The 18968-nt window shown below is 43.8% G+C and overlaps 1 protein-coding gene across 4 annotated transcripts in view; it reads right to left on the bottom strand.

The window, feature by feature from the left end:
• LOC115180603 (pleckstrin homology domain-containing family A member 5) overlaps positions 1-18664 on the bottom strand; it is a 174484-nt gene extending 155820 nt beyond the window's left edge. For all 4 annotated transcript variants that reach the window (XM_029742822.1, XM_029742823.1, XM_029742825.1 and 1 more), the window contains exons 1-3: positions 18563-18664; positions 18375-18451; positions 17491-17548 (exon numbers count right to left, since the gene is read on the bottom strand). In XM_029742822.1, the coding sequence (XP_029598682.1) occupies positions 17491-17548; positions 18375-18451; positions 18563-18654 (227 nt within the window). In that variant the 5' untranslated portion in view covers positions 18655-18664. The remainder of the gene's footprint in view (positions 1-17490; positions 17549-18374; positions 18452-18562) is intronic.
• Positions 18665-18968: the final 304 nt, after the last annotated feature.

Genomic DNA, 18968 nt, shown 5'->3' with positions numbered 1-18968 from the left:
GACAGCGTTCTCACATGGATAGGAAGTAGAGTAGTCTGTTTCCTGCGGCCTGTGGGCCTGACTTCCTGTGGATCAGAGGGAGGGCCTCTTATCTAGGGAGGGGCAGTAAATCACAGGCAAACCACAGACCACAAAACCATATGTCAGCGACAACAAATCAGCTGGCCCTGAATGTGTTGGCATTCGGTGAACGGTCGGGGAGGTACTCAGATCCAGACTTATTGCAGAGAAGAAACTAATGTCCGTGGGGCGTAGCGTTTGGCCAGAGCAAGGAGTCTGGGTAGACAGGCAAGTATGTCAGACCACAACACAAAACAGAGGGGCTAACTGGCCACAGGCCATGTAATATCAGCCACAACACAGAGAGACCTGACTGTCCAACACAGAGATCTAGGCCTACTCATACAATCAACTAGACCTTCAGAGCTTTACCAAAACAGGCTGTCACTCAAATATGGACCTTGAAGCCAGTCCCACTGCATTTTCCACCTCATTCTTCCCCTCTTATCAGGGACTGATTTAGACCTGGGACAACAGGTGGGTGTGATTCATTATCAGGTAGGAAATAAAACCAGCAGTAGTCCGGACCTCGTAGGGTAGGATTTAAACACTCCTTCAACCAACTGGCTCTTCAGCCACAGTGAGTCTGCTGAGTGGGTCAACATCTGTCTCCTAGAACCAGTCTAACCCAAAGAGGCTGTCAGAGTTGATCTAATGAAAAGAACCAGAGGACATAATGTCCATGAAAACTAGAGTGAATATAACTCCTCCATTTCTATATGTTCTCCATTTGCCTGTCCCTCCCATGAGACATTATCCTTCCACTTCTGCTGTTTGTCATCTCAAAAGATAACCGGTTTTCTATTTCCAATTTTAGACATTTATTTAACTAGGCAAGTCAGTTATGAACAAATTCTTATTTACAATGAAGGCCTACCAAAAGGCCTCCTGTGGGGATGGGAGTTGGGATTAAAAACAAAATATAGGACAAAACACATATCACAACAAGAGAGACACCACTATATAAATAGAGACCTAAGACAACATAGCAAGGCAGCAACACAACATGACAACAACATGGTAGCAGCACAAAACATGGTACAAACATTATTGGGCACAGTCAACAGCACAAAGGGCAAGAAGGTAGAGACAACAAAACTAGAGGTCGACCGATTATGATTTTTCAACGCCGATACCGATTATTGGAGGGTCAAAAAAAGCCCATAACGATTAATCAGCCTTTTTTATTATTATTTTTTTAAATAATTACAACAATACTGAATTAACTTATTTTAACTTAATATAACACATCAATAAAATCTATTTAGCCTCAAATAAATAATGAAACATGTTCAATTTGGTTTAAATAATGCAAAAACAAAGTGTTGGAGAAGAAAGTAAAAGTGCAATATGTGCCATGTAAGAAAGCTAACGTTTAAGCTCCTTGCTCAGAACATGGGAACATATGAAAGCTGGTGGTTCCTTTTAACATGAGTCTTCAATATTCCCAGGTAAGAAGTTTTAGGTTGTAGTTATTATAGGAATTATAGGACTATTTCTCTCTATACGATTTGTATTTCATATACCTTTGACTATTGGATGTTCTTATAGGCACTTTAGTATTGCCAGTGTAACAGTATAGCTTCCGTCCCTCTCCTCGCTCCTACCTGGGCTCGAACCAGGAACACATCGACAACTGCCACCCTCGAAGCAGCGTTACCCATGCAGAGCAAGGGGAACAACAACTCCAAGTCTCAGAGCAAGTGACGTTTGAAACGCTATTAGCGCGCACCCCGCTAACTAGCTAGCCATTTCACATCGGTTACACCAGCCTAATCTTGGGAGTTGATAGGCTTGAAGTCATAAACAGTGGAATGCTTGAAGCACTGCGAAGAGCTGCTGGCAAAACGCACAAAAGTGCTGTTTGAATGAATGCTTACAAGCCTGCTGCTGCCTACCACCGCTCAGTCAGACTGCTCTATCAAATCATAGACTTAATTATAATATAGTAAACACACAGAAATACGAGCCTTAGGTCATTAATATGGTCGAATCCGGAAACTTTCATCTCGAAAACAAAACATTTTTTTTCTTTCAGTGATATACGGAACCGTTACGTATTTTATCTAACGGGTGGCATCCCAAAGTCTAAATATTCCTGTTACATTGCACAACCTTCAATGTTATGTCATAATTACGTAACATTCTGGCAAATTAGTTCGCAACGAGCCAGGTGGCCCAAACTGTTGCATATACCCTGACTCTGCGTGCAATGAACGCAAGAGAACAGACAATTTCACCTGGTTAATATTGCCTGCTAACCTGGATTTCTTTTAGCTAAATATGCAGGTTTAAAAAGATATACTTCTGTGTATCTTGGTTAGGAAGAAATAGTCTTCACACTGCATATACCCTGACTCTGTTGCAAGAGGTGACACATTTTCCCCAGTTAAAAGAAATCCATGTTAGCAGGCAATATTAACTAAATATGCAGGTTTAAAAATATATACTTGTGTATTGATTTTAAGAAAGACATTGATGTTTATGGTTAGGTACACGGAGCAACGACAGTCCTTTTTCGCAAATGCACACCGCATCGATTATATGCAACGCAGGACAGGCTAGATAAACTAGTAATATCAACAACCATGTGTAGTTAACTAGTGATTATGATTGATTGATTGATTGATTGATTGTTTTTCATAAGATAAGTTTAATGCTAGCTAGCAATTTACCTTGGCTTCTTACTGCATTCGCGTAACATGCAGGCTCCTCGTGGAGTGCAATGTAAAGCAGGTGGTTAGAGCGTTGGACTAGTTAACCATAAGGTTGCAAGATTGAATCCCTGAGCTGACAAGGTAAAAATCTGTCGTTCTGCCCCTGAACAAGGCAGTTAACCCACCATTCCTAGGCCGTCATTGAAAATAAGAATGTGTTCTTAAGTGACTTGCCTTGTTAAATAAAGGTGAAAAAATATATAAAATAAATAATAATAACATATATATTTTTTTTAATAATAATAAAAATCGGCAAATCGGTGTCCAAAAGTACCGATCACCGATTGTTATGAAAACTTGAAATCGGCCCTAATTAAATCGGCCATTCCTATTAATCGGTCGACCTCTAAAAAACAACATCACGCGAAACAGCTGCAACTGTCAGTAAGTGTGTCCGTGACTGAGTCTTTGAATGAAGAGGTGTTTTTGCAGCTCGTTCCAGTCGCTAGCTGCAGTGAACTGAAAAGAGGAGCGACCCAGGGATGTGTGTGCTTAGGGGACCTTTAACAAGGTGTGACTGGCAGAACGGGTGTTGTAGGTGGAGTAGGGCTGCAGTAGATATCTCGGGGAGGGGGGAGTGAGGCCTGAGAGGGTTTTATAAATAAGCATCAACCAGTGGGTCTTGCGATGGGTATACAGAGATGACCAGCTTACAGAGGAGTATAGATTGCAGTGATGTGTCCTATAAGGAGCATTGGTGGCAAATCTCATGGTGAAATGGTAAAGAACATCTAGTCGCTCGAGAGCACGCTTACCTGCCGATCTATATATTACTCAGTCTCGTAATCTAGCATGGGTAGGATGGTCATCTGAATCAGGGTTAGTTAGGACGCTGGGGTGAGAGGAGCGATTACGATAGAGGAAACCAAGTCTAGATTTAACCTTTGCCTGCAGCTTTGATATGTGCTGAGAAAAGGCCAGTGTACCATCAAGCCATACTCCCAAGTACGAGGTGACTACCTCAAGCTCTAAACCCTCAGAGGTACTAATCACACCGGTAGGGAGGGGCCATTCTTCTTACCAAACCACATGACCTTTGTTTTGGAGGTTTTCAGAACATGGTTAAGGGCAGAGAAAGCTTGTTGGAAACTAAGAACATTTTGTTGTAGAGTGTTTAACATAAAATCCGGGGAGGGGCCAGCTGTATAAGACTATCATCTGCATTCTGCATATAAATGGATGAGAGCTTCCTACTGCCTGAGCTATGTTGTTGATGTATATTGAGAAGAGTGTGGGGCCTAGGATCGAGCCTTGGGGTACTTCCTTGGCGACAGGCAAGATGTTCTGACTTTATACACTGCACTCTTTGAGGTAGTTAGCAAACCAGGTCAAAGACCCCTCAGAGACACCAATACTCCTTAGCCGGCTCACAAGAATGGAATGTTCTACCGTACCAAAAGCTTTGGCCACGTCAATAAAAATATCAGCACAACATTGATTAGAATCAAGAGCAATGGTGACATCATTTAGGATCTTTAAGGTTGCAGTGACACATCCATAACCTGAGCAGAAACCAGACTGCATACCAGAGAGAATACTATCAAAAAAGCCAGTCAGAAAAACGTGTCAATAATCAACTAACACTTTTGATAAACAGGGCAAAATAGAAATTGGCCTATAACAGTTAGGATCAGCTTGATCTCACCCTTGAAAAAAAGGACGCACCGTGGTTGCCTTCCAAGCAATGGGAACTTCCCCAGAGAAAAGAGACAGGTTAAAAAAGAGGGAGGAGCATCGGGGCTAGTCACATTAGAAGGGGTGGGAGATGAGGAAATGTTGGATGGGCAGGGAGGCATGGCTGAGTCAAATTGGAATCCTGACTTAATGAAGTGGTGATTAAAGACCTCAGTCATGTGCACCTTGTAAGTAACAACCACATCATCAACATTAAGTGACATGGGCAGCTGTGAGGAGGGTTTATTCTCCATGTCTTTAACCGTTTTCCAGAACTTCTTGGGGTTAGACCCACAGTGAGAGAACTGCTCCTTAAAGTAACGAACTTTGGCCTTCCAGATAGCCTGAGTGCACTTATTTGTGACTCACGACCTGGATTCGGTCTTATGTAGCAAAATTTAATTTTTTTTTTTTTTTTTACATTTTATAAAAGTAGAGACTCAGAGCTACAAAATGGTATAACATACACTGCATTTGAGGAGCAATGGGAAAGTAATTCTGCTTTGAAAGTTGATCAACTTGTAAACTAACTTTTGAGAAAATGGCCTTTGAATGTTTTGATATCTAGTGAAGAGCTCTTCTTTGTCTACACCCATTGAGCATCGTTCACACCCTCTAAAGCTTTAGCCAACCCATCTCGTTTCGCTCTCGGAGCGCACACTTGATGATCTGGCCGATGATTTACATTTACATTTAAGTCATTTAGCAGACGCTCTTATCCAGAGCGACTTACAAATTGGTGCATTCACCTATAATATCCAGTAGAACAACCACTTTACACTAGTGCATCTAAATCTTTTAAGGGGGGGGGGTTAGAAGGATTACTTTATCCTATCCCAGGTATTCCTTAAAGAGGTGGGGTTTCAGGTGTCTCCGGAAGGTGGTGATTGACTCCGCTGTCCTGGCATGTAAATGTTAGCTTGTTAAACAGCGGTTGACATGCTTCGAAGTACGGTAATGGAATATTTAGAATTTTTTTGTCACGAAATGCGTCGTGCTCGTCACCCTTCTTTACCCTTTCGGATAGTGTCTTGAACGCACGAACAAAACGCCGCTGTTTGGATATAAATATGGATTATTTGGGACCAAACCAACATTTGTTATTGAAGTAGAAGTCCTGGGAGTGCATTCTGACGAAGATCACCAAAGGTAATAACATTTTTCTTATAGTAAATCTGACTTTGGTGAGTGCTAAACTTGCTGGGTGTCTAAATAGCTAGCCCTGTGATGCCGGGCTATCTACTTAGAATATTGCAAAATGTGCTTTCACCGAAAAGCTATTTTAAAATCGGACATATCGAGTGCATAGAGGAGTTCTGTATCTATAATTCTTAAAATAATTGTTATGCTTTTTGTGAACGTTTATCGTGAGTAATTTAGTACATTTTTAGTAAATTCACCGGAAGTTTGCGGGGGTGTACGCTAGTTCTGAACGTCACATGCTAATGTAAAAAGCTGGATTTTGATATAAATATGAACTTGATTGAACAAAACATGCATGTATTGTATAACATAATGTCCTAGGTGTGTCATCTGATGAAGATCATCAAAGGTTAGTGCTGCATTTAGCTGTCTTCTGGGTTTTTGTGACATTATATGCTAGCTTGAAAAATGGGTGTCTGATTATTTCTGGCTGGGTACTCTGCTGACATAATCTAATGTTTTGCTTCCGTTGTAAAGCCTTTTTGAAATCGGACTGTGGTTAGATTAACGAGAGTCTTGTCTTTAAAATGGTGTAAAATAGTCATATGTTTGAGAAATTTAAGTAATAGCATTTCTAAGGTATTTGAATAACGCGCCACAGGATTCCACTGGCTGTTACGTAGGTGGGACGATTTCGTCCCGCCGACCCTAGAGAGGTTAAACAACAATGAACAGTGCCAACAATGCAACAGTGCTGGGAGCTAACCAACCAGGTGCAATGTTAGCTAGCTAACATTAGGCTCCAACTAGAAAAGCAAACAGCTCTGGGATACAAATAATAATGTCAGCTAGGGAGCCAGCTAGCTAGCTAACAGTACACTTTAGCTTGAAATTAAACCTCTTTCTGAAAATGTAGCTAGCTAATGCTTGACTAAGGCTAAACTATCTTACATGCATGATGGACGCGTATTCCCTGTCAGGAATGCCATACCACGGTTGCCCTTAGTTTGAAGATGTAATCCGGAGACAGGTGTTTTCGCCATCTCTTTATCTATCATACTCTAATTCCACTGATTTCAAAACTTGATCCTCCAGAAAGTGGAGAGCAACAATTATGCAGCTCCACTATACAATACATTTTTTTAAAAGCTGCATTCGACAGGATTACCAACACAGACTGACAAGCTCAAATAGACAGAAGCCTTCTGTATGGCAGACCAATCCGAACTCATCTCTCGGCATGTCCAGCCCACTCATTATCTCAGCCAATCATGGCTAGTGGGAAGGTTGACGACTTTTTCTGTGGCATAACCAACAAGGCTCATAATTTAACAATTTTATTCGTATTTACAGATGGCATACAAGTTTGTTATTAAGGCACATGAAAGTTCACACGTTTTGATTAAAAAATATTTTTTACGTTCAAAATGGCTCTCCTGTGAAGTCGTGACTTGCGACACACGCCTAGTTTCCTGAATTGGGTCACATTTCTGATTTGCCTGAAAGAGAGTCAGTCAGATCACGGTCGAACCAGGGGCTGAACCTGTTTTTAATTCTAATTTTCTTTATGGGGGCGTGTTTGTTAACAATACCACTGAAAATATAGAAAAAGAAGCTCCAAGCATCTTCGACAGAGGGGATCAAGCTGATTCTATACCAATTTACAGAGGCCAGGTCATGATTGAAGTCTTGCTCATTAAAGTTTTTTACCAACCATCTATGACAAGTCGTTTCACTGAGCAGCCATTACGAACACAGGCTATAAAACAGTGATCACTAAGGTCATTACAGAAAACACCAGACTGATACCTATCAGGATTATTTGTGAGGATAACATCAAGGAGAGTAGCCTTTTCTGGGTGTTTGGAGTCATACCTTGTGGGATTGGTAAAGAATCTCAGAAAGATTTAGGGAGTCCCATTGTTTTAGGACTTGGTCAGGTGGTTTAAGCATGTCCCAGTTTAGGTCGCCTAGCAGTACAAATTCAGACTTAGTTTAAGGGGAAAGGAGAGCGCTTAGGGCAGGCAGGGTACAAGCCGGTGCCGATGGTGGACGATAACACCTAGCAACAGTCAACAAAGAGCTATTTGAAAGTGTAATGCTTAAAACCAGCCAATAAAATTGTTTGGGGACAGACTTGGTGGAGACAACCGAGCACTGAAGGTGTTCCTTGGTAAAGATTGCCACTCCACCACCTTTGGAAGATCCGTCTTGGTTATAACCAGAAAGGTTAACATCAGTGTTCAAAACACAATTTTTTTAACCATGTCTCAGTAATGACCAACACATCTGGATTGGAGCTGTGAACCCACACTTTCAATTGATACATTTGAGATAATAAGCTTCTAGTGTTAACGTGCAGAAAACCCAGGCTTTTACTAGCAGAAACCAGTGAAGCAGATATCCGAGCACAAGTTAGAATTGGGGCTAGCAACAGTAGATGGGCCAGGGTGTACATGCACATTTCCAGATATCATCAGCAGTAAAACAATCAACGCACGGCAGAGGACAGGAAGAGCTTGGCAGTGTGGATTTATGACAATTGAATGTGCATTAGATGGCAACCAGGTCATATTGTACAGCAATTTCATCAGGTAACATGAATACAAAGCCGGCGAGAGGTGATTAGAATAGGATGGGAGGCCAAGAGTCCGTGTAACCAGTAGAGAGTCAGAGTCCCGTGGGTGGGAACAAAGTCTGTCCCACGGTTGGGTAAACCGTGGCGTCTCTATTACCTATATTATGACGCATTACACTATTATTATGAAGATAATAACAGGCCATTATATAATGGTACCATTATTATGATCTAATACCCTATTATTGGCCTGATCCCTTAGCCTTATGTCTTTATGTGAGAGTGTGAGCATGTGTGTGTTCGTCCTGAGTGGGAGAAAAGCTGCCCTACAGCCACAGAGGTTCTCATGAGACGCTACACAAGGTCAGGTCTCCACCATTCCTCCAGACTCCTTCTTTGAAGCCTCTCCTAATCTAATAGAGCCACAACTGGGAATTTAGATTCATTCTGCTTTTCAGTTACCACTTACACCAGAGAATATCTGTATTGACAAGGATTAGAGTTGGATGATAAATTGGGCTAATGATCCGATCCCCATGCTGCTTTTGGTGCAGTGAGGTCATTATCAAATGTTTTGGAGCAGTGTTCCATCCTCCCAATGCTGCAGACTGAGCGGAGAAGTAAAATAACGGTTTGCTCCTCTCTGCAGTAACACCACCAGACAAATCAATGCAGAGCTCTTCCCGCTGTGTACCATAGAAATACATCTGATGAAACAACTAGACCTACATCCAAAAAAAACAGTCAAATAGTAAAGACTTCATCCTGAGATAAGAGGATGAAACAAAGTACTCCAACAGCAGTGTTCACCTTCAGTTAACGTCCTCGTCTGTAGTCATGGGACCTTTAAAAACAGATCATACCGCAGACTCACCCTCCTCTACTGAAACACATGATTAAGACAGCAGCCTTGTGTGGTCATGACGGATCAGCGCTCGCAGCTCAGCGAACAGGTCGGCAAGGCCTGGTTCTCCACAACAACTAAGGATTCAAACATTATCTGGTATTTGTTCCGTAGCAGATGACCTTCTGTTTGTGCAGATGAGAGATCAAGGTACCCAAGTGTTTTCTTATCATCGCTCCTAAGAAATTAGTGTCTGTTGTCGCAAAGAGATTAGAGAGAGGGAGAATGATGGTGGAGTAGATCAACGTGTATTAGAGGATATAATTCCCTTCTTAAAAGAACAGAAAGCTATATTCTATAAAACAGTATATTAGAACCCAGCTAAACATTTTAATTTCCAATAAGTCACCGGAAAGAGTCGAGACTCGCATACTTTCCACATCACTAAAACAAAAACAAATGTTATGCTTTTAATAACACTATTAGCATTAGCAACAGCATAGCGTATTTGTTTCCACACGGTCAGACAAGTTGTCCTGATCCTAGCCTGGCTCTACAATAGCTTATCCTAAACGGGAGTCCCTGAGGCCAATCCTCCTCTGAGTATGGAATGTAAACATGTATCTGGCACTGGCTCACATCCCTCCATGTCTGGTCACTAGTAAGTAAACAAGACTTTGGCTGCATTTACACAAGCAGCCCAATTCTGATCTTTTTTTCACTAATTGGTATTTTGACCAATCAGATCGGCTCTGGAAAAAATCTTATGTGAATAGATCTGATGTGATTGTTCAAAATACCAATTAGTGAAAAAAAGATCAGAATTGGGCTGCTTGTGTAAATGCAGCCAAAGTCTTGTTTACTTACTTGTAATGTCCTGAGTACTGCTGTCCATTAGGACATTAGGACACTAAGGCTGTGTTGACAAAGGCAGCCAAATTCAGCTTTTTTTCCCACTAATTGGTATTTTGACCAATCAGATCAGCTCTGGAAAAAATCTTATGTGAATAGATCTGATGTGATTGGTCAAAATACCAATTAGTGGGAAAAAAAAGCTGAATTTGGCTGCCTTTGTCAACACAGCCTTAGTGTCCTAATGGACAGCAGTACTCAGGACATTACAAGTGCAGTGGGTACAGTGCAGAGGGGACACATCAATGAAATTGGACATGATCATTGGAAGGTAGCTAGGCGAACAGACTAAATTATTGAGCAAAGTATGCAAACACAAACCCACGCACATAGGTATTTATTTTATTTAACCTTTATTTAACCAGGTAGGCCAGTTGAGAACAAGTTCTCATTTACAACTGCGACATGGCCAAGATAAAGCAAAGCAGTGCGACACAAACAACAACACAGAGTTACACATGGAATAAACAAACGTACAGTCAATAACACAATAGAAAAATCTATATACAGTGTGCGCAAATGAGGTAAGATTAGGGATGCAAGGCAATAAATAGGCCATGGTGGCGAAGTAATTAAAATTTAGCAATTAAAACACTGGAGTGATAGATGTGCAGAAAATGAATGTGCAAGTAGAGATACTGGGGTGCAAAGGAGAAGATAAAAAACTATAACAATATGGGGATGAGGTAGTTGGATGGGCTATTTACAGATGGCCTATGTATAGGTGCAATGGTCTGCAAGCTGCTCTAACAGCTGATGCTTAAAGTTAGTGAGGGAGATATGAGTCTCCAGCTTCAGTGATTTTTGCAATTCGTTCCAGTCATTGGCAGCAGAGAACTGGAAGGAAAGGCAGCCAAAGGGGGAATTGGCTTTGGCGGTGACCAGTGAAATATACCTGCTAGAGCGCGTGCTACAGGTGGGTGCTGCTATGGTGACCAGTGAGCTGAGATAAGGCAGGGCTTTACCTAGCAAAGACTTATAGATGACCTGGAGCCATTGGGATTGTCGACCAATATGAAGCGAGGTCCAGTCAACGAGAGCATACAGGTCGCAGTGGTGGGCAGTATATGGGGCTTTGGTGACAAAAGGGATGGCACTGTGATAGACTGCATTCAATTTGCTGAGTAGTGTTGGAGGCTATTTTGTAAATGACATCGCCGAAGTCAAGGATCGGTAGGATAGTCAGTTTTACGAGGGTATGTTTGGCAGCATGAGTGAAGGATGCTTTGTTCTGAAATACGAAGCCAATTCTAGATTTAATTTTGGATTAGAGATGCTTAATGTGAGTCTGGAAGGAGAGTTTACAGTCTAACCAGACACCTAGGTAGTTGTAGTTGTCCACATACTCTTAAGTCAGAACCGTCCAGAATAGTGATGCTAGACGGGCGGGCAGGTGCGGGCAGCGATCGGTTTTACCACGGAAGGAGTGTTGTATGGTGTTGAAGCTCGTTTGGAGGTTTGTTAACACAGTGTCCAAAGAAGGGCCAGAAGTATACAGAATGGTGCCGTCTGCGAAGAGGTGGATCAGAGAATCAACAGCAGCAAGAGCGACATCACTGATGTATACAGAGAAAAGAGTCGGCCCGAGAATTGAACCCTGTGGCACCCCCATAGAGACTGCCAGAGGTCCGGACAACAGGCCCTCCGATTTGACACACTGAACTCTATCAGAGAAGTAGTTGGTGAACCAGGCGATGTAGTCATTTGAGAAACCAAGGCTGTTGAGTCTGCCGATAACAATGTGGTGATTGACAGAATCGAAAGCCTTGGCCAGGTCGATGAAGACAGCTGCACAGTACTGTCTTTTATCGGATGGCGGTTATGATATCGTTTAGGACCTTGAGCGTGGCTGAGGTGCACCCATGACCAGCTCGGAAACCAGATTGCATAGCGGAGAAGGTACAGTGGGATTCGAAATGGTCGGTGATCTGTTTGTTAAGTTGGCTTTTCGAAGACAATAGAAAGGCAGGGTAGGATAGATATCTGTAACAGTTTGGCTCTAGAGTGTCTCCCCCTTTGAAGAGGAGGATGAGCGCGGCAGCTTTTCAAACTTTGTGGATCTCAGACAATACGAAAGAGAGCTTGAACAGGCTAGTAATAGGGGTTGCTCTTTCAGAACATCAGCTATCTGGATTTGGGTGAAGGAGAAATGGGGGAGGCTTGGGAAAGTTGCTGTAGGGGTGCAGAGCTGTTGACCGGGGTTGGGGTAGCCAGGTGGAAAGTATGGCCAGCCCTATTGAAATTCTCAATTATCGTGGATTTATCGGTGGTGACAGTGTTTCCTAGCCTCGGTGCAGTGGGCAGCTGGGAGGAGGTGCTCTTATTCTCCATGGACTTCACAGTGTCCCAGAACATTTTAAAGTTTGTGCTACAGGATGACAATTTCTGTTTGAAAAAGCTAGCCTTAGCTTTCCTAACTGCCTGTGTATATTGGCTCCTAACTTCCCTGAAAAGCTGCATATCGCGGGCGCTGTTCGATGCTAATGCAGTAGGCGTGCACACACACACACCATTAAGCATGCTATTGACAGACACAGCAGGGAAGGCCATTCTATAGAGCGTTGCAGAGGAAAGAACAGAGCAGTGAAGAAAGGATTTCACTTACTGCCTATGGAGACAGTCAGGGTCTCTTGCTCTCACTCTCTTCCTCCTCCTACTCTCTCTTACAATCTTCCTCTCACTCCATCTCTCTCTCTCTGTAACCAGCTGTACGCATAAGTGCAGTGGCAGACCTGGGGAGCCCCTCACATTTTCAACAGCCTTGGTACGTGCGCACATACACACACACACACACACACACACACACACACACACACACACACACACACACACACACACACACACACACACACACACACACACACACACACACACACACACACACACACACACACACACACACACACACACACACACACACACACACACACACACACACACACACACTACTGATTACCATAGTCTGATTAATCACGTCTGGGCCAATAGGAACTGCGACTAATACTCTCTCCCTCTATTGGGCCATCCAAAACAAGGCATATCCTCATCCATTAATCTAGCAATTGCTGTAGAATGAACTAGCAGTACATTCACCATCCTGAGTTGCACCCAGATAACTGACCCCCGAATCTTGCACTTAATGATTTGCCAGTCATTCCCAGTCAGACGAGCGTTGAACTGAGAGTGAGTGGATTAAATGTTGGCCATTACCTTCTCGTCTTTAGCACCAGGCATGAATCAAGTGTGCCTGCATGCGCTTCTGCATCGGGCCTGGGGGCAGGGCACACCCCTCCCTCTGCAACCTCCTGTTGTAAGATGAGTCCATGTCCTGCTACAAGTAAATATGTGTGTATTGAAGTCCGTATTAGTATATTGGAATTGTGTATTCATGGTACGTGTATAATAAATCAAGTATCATGAGATTTCCATTAAGTTACATAAAAAAAATACATTGGATTGAACACAAGCAGGCTTTGCACTGAGCCCTGGCTAGGAGTGGGAGGTTAGTGGTAAATTAGGTCAGTGATATCTCGGGTACTGACAGATCACTCACTCATAGATATGGCCAGTCGTAACAACTCAAGAGTTCAAGTTGAAGATGTATACTCCATCATAGTACCACCACAGACTAAGGTATGCAGTGCAGCGGTGCCCCTGAATAGGACTGCAGCACAGCCAAACACAATGGATACATACCAAATGGTACCCTAATCCCTATACGGTGTCTAAATTTGGAACAGGGCCCGTCAAAAGTAGTACACTATATAGGGAATAGGGTGCCATTTGGGATGTACCGTACAGTGTGCTTCTACATCTGCATTGCTTGCTCTTTGGGGTTTTTGGCTGCCGATGTAAAAATGGCTTTATAAAATAAGATTGATTGACTAACAGCCTTTTCACAGCTTACTGTAAGCAGAAAATTAAACTCACTTGTATTCACTGCAGGTGGTTTCGTTCATTAGTGGCTTGTGGCGTGGAACCAGAGGTGTGTTGTGTTTAGGGAGGAAGTGGAAGAGCAATAGGACAGAGTTGCTGAAATGCAGAGTTTACGGTGTTTCCAGCGAATCATACAACAGCTTAGACAAGGGGCTGTCATCACCTGCTAGTGTCATAACAATAAGCAGTAGAAATGTTAGACCATTCTTACTCTCGTCTCCCGCTGATGAGACCGAGCTAGAGCAAGAGTGAGAGAGAGCGAACGAGACAGGAAGCCTTTCATCAGTGTAGCAGCTCCACCCAGCCAGCCACTTATATAGCTGTCCCTACTTCAACCACAGCTCACATGATCCCAGAGGTGGAAATGAGTGTGGACACAAAACGTACACACACTGCTGACAGATGTCCAGGAAAAGTTGAGTGGCTGTTGTATCGCGGTGGAAACACCTGCAGAACCTGCATCTCCTCCTGACAGCTGGAAGCCTATTCCCAGCTCTTATCCTATTCACAAAGCGCTCTCTCTCTCTCACACTAACCTCTATCCATCTACGTCTCCCCAGGTCTCTTTTTTGATTCGCTCTCTTTTGTTTTCTCAATCTACATCTCTCGCTCCACTCACCTCCGTCAGATTGTTCTATTTAGCCTGACAAACAGAAACCTTTCTCGCCATCATTCCTTCGCAGCGCCATTCTCAAATTGAAACTCCAATCCTTAGGGTGCATCTAGGTTCACAACAAAGCTTGTTTCATTAACACAGCCTGTTGAGAATTCCACTATGGAGAGTGCTGCAGTAAAGCTAAGATTGCTAGCTATGTCACTTCTCCTTAAATGTTGCTTCGTGACCTCGTCTGTAGGCCCCACACACACACACACACCCCTCAGCCCCAAAACTTGATCTGAGTTAAAGAGGCGGGCCTAGAGCCTCCACCTCCAATGGGTGAGCAGTATTCACCAGTGGGCATGGAGAAGAAGGGGAGCGGGCCATGTTTCTCTAACTGTTTATTATGCGGGATTCCCCAAGCACACCCCCAGCTGCCAAACTAAGTCAGAGGAAAGGACTGCAGCACACACATACACAGCCTTGTCTGTATACCAAGGCGGTCTGACTAGGTCTCTTTGCTGCCCCCCCCCCCCCCCAACTACACTCCAAGTGTCAGTTACAGGTCATATCCTCCAACCACTTCCCTATTCTCGTTCATTCCGCCTTCCTCCTCCTCTCTCACTTCAAGAAACCAGCGTGGGAAGCAGGGGAGGGAGAGTGAAATGAATCCACACTGCATGTCTTAAACATGGCTCCTCATCCAGCTTTCTCTGCCACTCCTGGGGTTGCATCCCAAATGGAAGCCTATTCCCTATAGTGCACTACTTTTGACCAGGGCCAATAGGGAATAGGGTGCCATTTGGACGGCATACCTGTGTGAGCTACATAAATCGTCCAGTGTGTGTGTAATATGCACATCCAAAACACCTTTATGAAAGCTACTGCAGCTTGCTGAAACGTTCTCTATATTGTGGTTAGTGGTATATCAAATCACTTGGGAGCTGCATTTGCTGTGTGTAGGCTTTCTTTGTTCTAAGTGTTTACATCTGCTCTCCCAGCAGGTCCCTCCCTCCTCAGGTCCCAAATGGCACCCTTTTCCCTATATAGTGCACTACTTTTGACCAGAGTCCTATGGGCCCTGGTTACAAGTACTGCGCCTCATAGGAAATAGGGTCCATTTGGGACGCAAGCATACTGTGTGCGCCAGCGCAGAAATGATCTGAAGGCTAAAGGGAGAGAGGGATAAGTGAATTAAAGATGCTGGCTGAAAACAACCTGGTCGTTGATGAATGGCATCTGTAAAGTAAGTGTGTGTGTGTCCTTTAGAGTCAGCCCCTCTGCGACTCCACACAGCCCAGGAATTATAAATGAGTTGTACCATTCCTCATCTCTGGCAGCCTTCCACCTGCTGCTGAGGTAATACTGTAGACGGCAGTGTGACACACAGAGGTGAGACTCATCAGGGAGGTCATTAAAGGCCTCAACAGCAATATCCCAGTGGGCAATATTAGCTAGTTGAAGCAACGTCGTGCTGACGTCTTATTTGTTACGTCATGGCCACCCAGGGTGGATACTGAAAGAAATGGGTCGTTTTTAAAACAAGTATTTTTAATTACGAGAAAAAATCGTTTTTCTCTCAGTGGGAGGTAGAGGACTCTGAATGATTATGTTTTTGCCTGGTGGGAGGCGTGGGGGAGACACTTCCATAGTCCTCAGTGGGTTTAGCTCGGTCATGCGTTCAGAGTCTGAGTCAAAGGGCTTAGAGTGCATACAGGGTTACGGTACACTGGGGTAGCTGCCTGTTCTGGCTGGCCAACCACTGTGAACCACTGTACTTCAGGGAGTGTGCACTAGGTAGGGCACTGACTCTAGGGAGCGTTTACTGAAACAGAGGAGGAAACATCAAACAAGCCTCTTCGGATTGGTTCTGTCTCCAGGTACACTAGGACAAAAGGGGAACAGAGAGGAGAATCCCCCTGTGAATTAACGGGAGTCACGAGGACACAGGCTGGGTTGTGACACACACACACACACACACACCCCCCTCTCCAGCGGCCCACTGTCTGGGTCCCATGGGACCCTCTCAACACCAGAGAGAAAGAGGGACATGAATCCTAAATCAAAGGGCATCAGGTTCCTTCCGGGATGTAGGAGGGCATAGGGGACCTGGAGGGCACAAGGTCTGCATAACGGCCAAATACATGGGCTGACCAGCAAAGAAATTGAGAAGAATTTCAGAAATCACTGGCAATGCAAATTGCAAAATAGCACACCATGCACTGCCAATGCAATGCTGTCAAAACATAAACTGGACAAAATAGGCCTAATTGTTCTCAGTACAAAATGCTGCTCTTTGTGTCTCAGAAAGATATCCCATCTAGAAGTGTGACAGTGATTCAGCCAACGGTCCAACTTGAGTCCATGCCATCACCAGTGTGCCATAATACTAGCGGAAGAGGAAACAGCCACTAATTCACAGCACAGCGGTACAGTATGTATGGCTTGAGATACGAAACATACTCCAGTTAGTGGACCTATTTAAATGACATGCTATTAGCTCACTGTATGTGTCAGTTGCTTCTCTCCAAATGGCCGTAGCAGAGAATCAAAAGAGATAGTGGTGAAGGAAAGACAACTGAATAGCACTGCAAGGCTTAAAACTTTATATACATGTGTTCCCTCAAACACTGACTTATCAACCCAAATATGAATGTGCAACAAACTCAAAACGATTTCAGGGGTGTAATAATGTAGTGTCTCTGTTGCAAGTACACACGGTTACACACGGGTCTAGCAGCATAGTGTCTGAGGGAAGGAGGCCCCAACAAGTCAAGCCTGTTCAGCCGAGAGAAACTCCATCACAGACAGTAATGGCTCGCTCTGAGGAAAAACCAGACCTCGAACTGTGTGTGTGTCCATAAAATGGGGATGTGGAGGAGATCTTTCCAAAATACTCCAGAAGGGCAGTGGGGAGAGAATCTGAAAATCTCAACTGCCGTCAAACAAAGCAGCCTGCCAGCGACAGGAGGAGGACAAATATCAAGTGTTTCCATAAAGCGCGGTGGCTTTGAAAAATCTAACTTACTTGATGAAGCAGCGGGCTCCTTCGAACGTATATCCCTCCTCCCATCCCGTTGGTAAATCTATGCGGGAAAGAGAAGGGGCAGAGGGGGGGGGAGTAATGAATAGGCTACGAGACAAATACATCGCAACACACACAAGCGGCTGATAGGAGCAGAGATCTGCGCGTGACCGAAAACACCGTTTCCCTTACGCAATATTTATAGCCTACGGATATGCTATCCATTAATGATATATAGCCTAGTGCGGATGATCGAATAGCCTCATCGTCATTTCTATTCGTATCCGTTATTTAACATATTGTATTGGCAGGAGTGAGATTGTCAATGCCTAGCAAGCAGGCTTTTACAGTGTGCGGACCTATGCATTCCGCGCACGATGTCTTCCCTCTAATGCAATGGATATGGAACGGTAACGATAACGTCCTTATCCGAAGTCATTTTCACAACAATACAAACATTTGTTGCATTCAACATTTGTAGCGAGTTACGCATCAATATTTCACGTTGTCATTTTATCAACAGCTGTTGTTACAATTGTTACAAAATAACTGCCCAGTGCTTCGGCTACGGGCTTACGCCTTACAGTTTAGTCTAAAACCCTGGCAAGTGGCAAACAATAATGTAAAACAAACAAAACACGAACTTCTTCGTTTATGAATGTGAATGCATACGTGACCGAACTTTCAACAACTCTGTCGCAATGCCTAGGTGACATTAATTGGCGGCTCAACTTGATGGTCTGAGCGCAGAGGAGAGAAAGATAGACGGCTGTTGCTTGCGGCAGAGAGTCTTCGCTCAACGTTTATCGGTGGTTTCTGAAACCATTTAAAACCGAGACTCTTGCCGTATGTAACGATTGGAAGAGTTCGATGAGAACCATTTTTACCTGGGGTTTTTCTGTGCCCCGTTATTACGGCCTCTCCGGTGACGGGATGCAGCCAGGTCGTACTCTTGGCTTCTTCACTGTTGGGTAAGAAACGGGGAGAAGGTGAACACGCAAATAACACAGACATAAACAAACGCGTCGAAACATAGCCAATTCACTTCCATGCGCTGTATCCTGAGAATATTTACTTGATGAAGAATATCCTTCCGTCCCGAGTAACCCCATAACTCCAAGAAGAAGGCAGGCAGGAGAGCCAGTCTGGGTTTAGATCCGCCGCCATGTCTAGCAGAGGACGGAGACTGGAGTGCGCGTTTCCGTGCCGTGGGCGCGTACTCGGCGCGGGGAACCTCTGGGGGGCGGGAGCGTGCTTGCATGGTAGAGAGATCTCCTTTCTTTTTTTTTTTACCTTGTTTTCAAAACTTTTATTGAAACAAATTATATTTTGTAAGTACTAGCCTATATATACAATAGCCTAGAGCAAGCCTATGATTCAGGAAAATAGCCCACCTCAGTTATTTACATGCTAAAGATGTGAAATTCAATTTCTCATGTCACAATTAATTAGATATGGCATTGAGTAATATATAAATTCAT

The sequence above is a fragment of the Salmo trutta genome, chromosome 40 (genome assembly GCF_901001165.1).
Source record: "Salmo trutta chromosome 40, fSalTru1.1, whole genome shotgun sequence".
In the NCBI taxonomy this organism is placed as follows: domain Eukaryota; kingdom Metazoa; phylum Chordata; class Actinopteri; order Salmoniformes; family Salmonidae; genus Salmo; species Salmo trutta.
The sequence above is the reverse complement of the archived record's forward strand: the minus strand, read 5'-3'. Positions and strand labels throughout refer to the sequence as shown.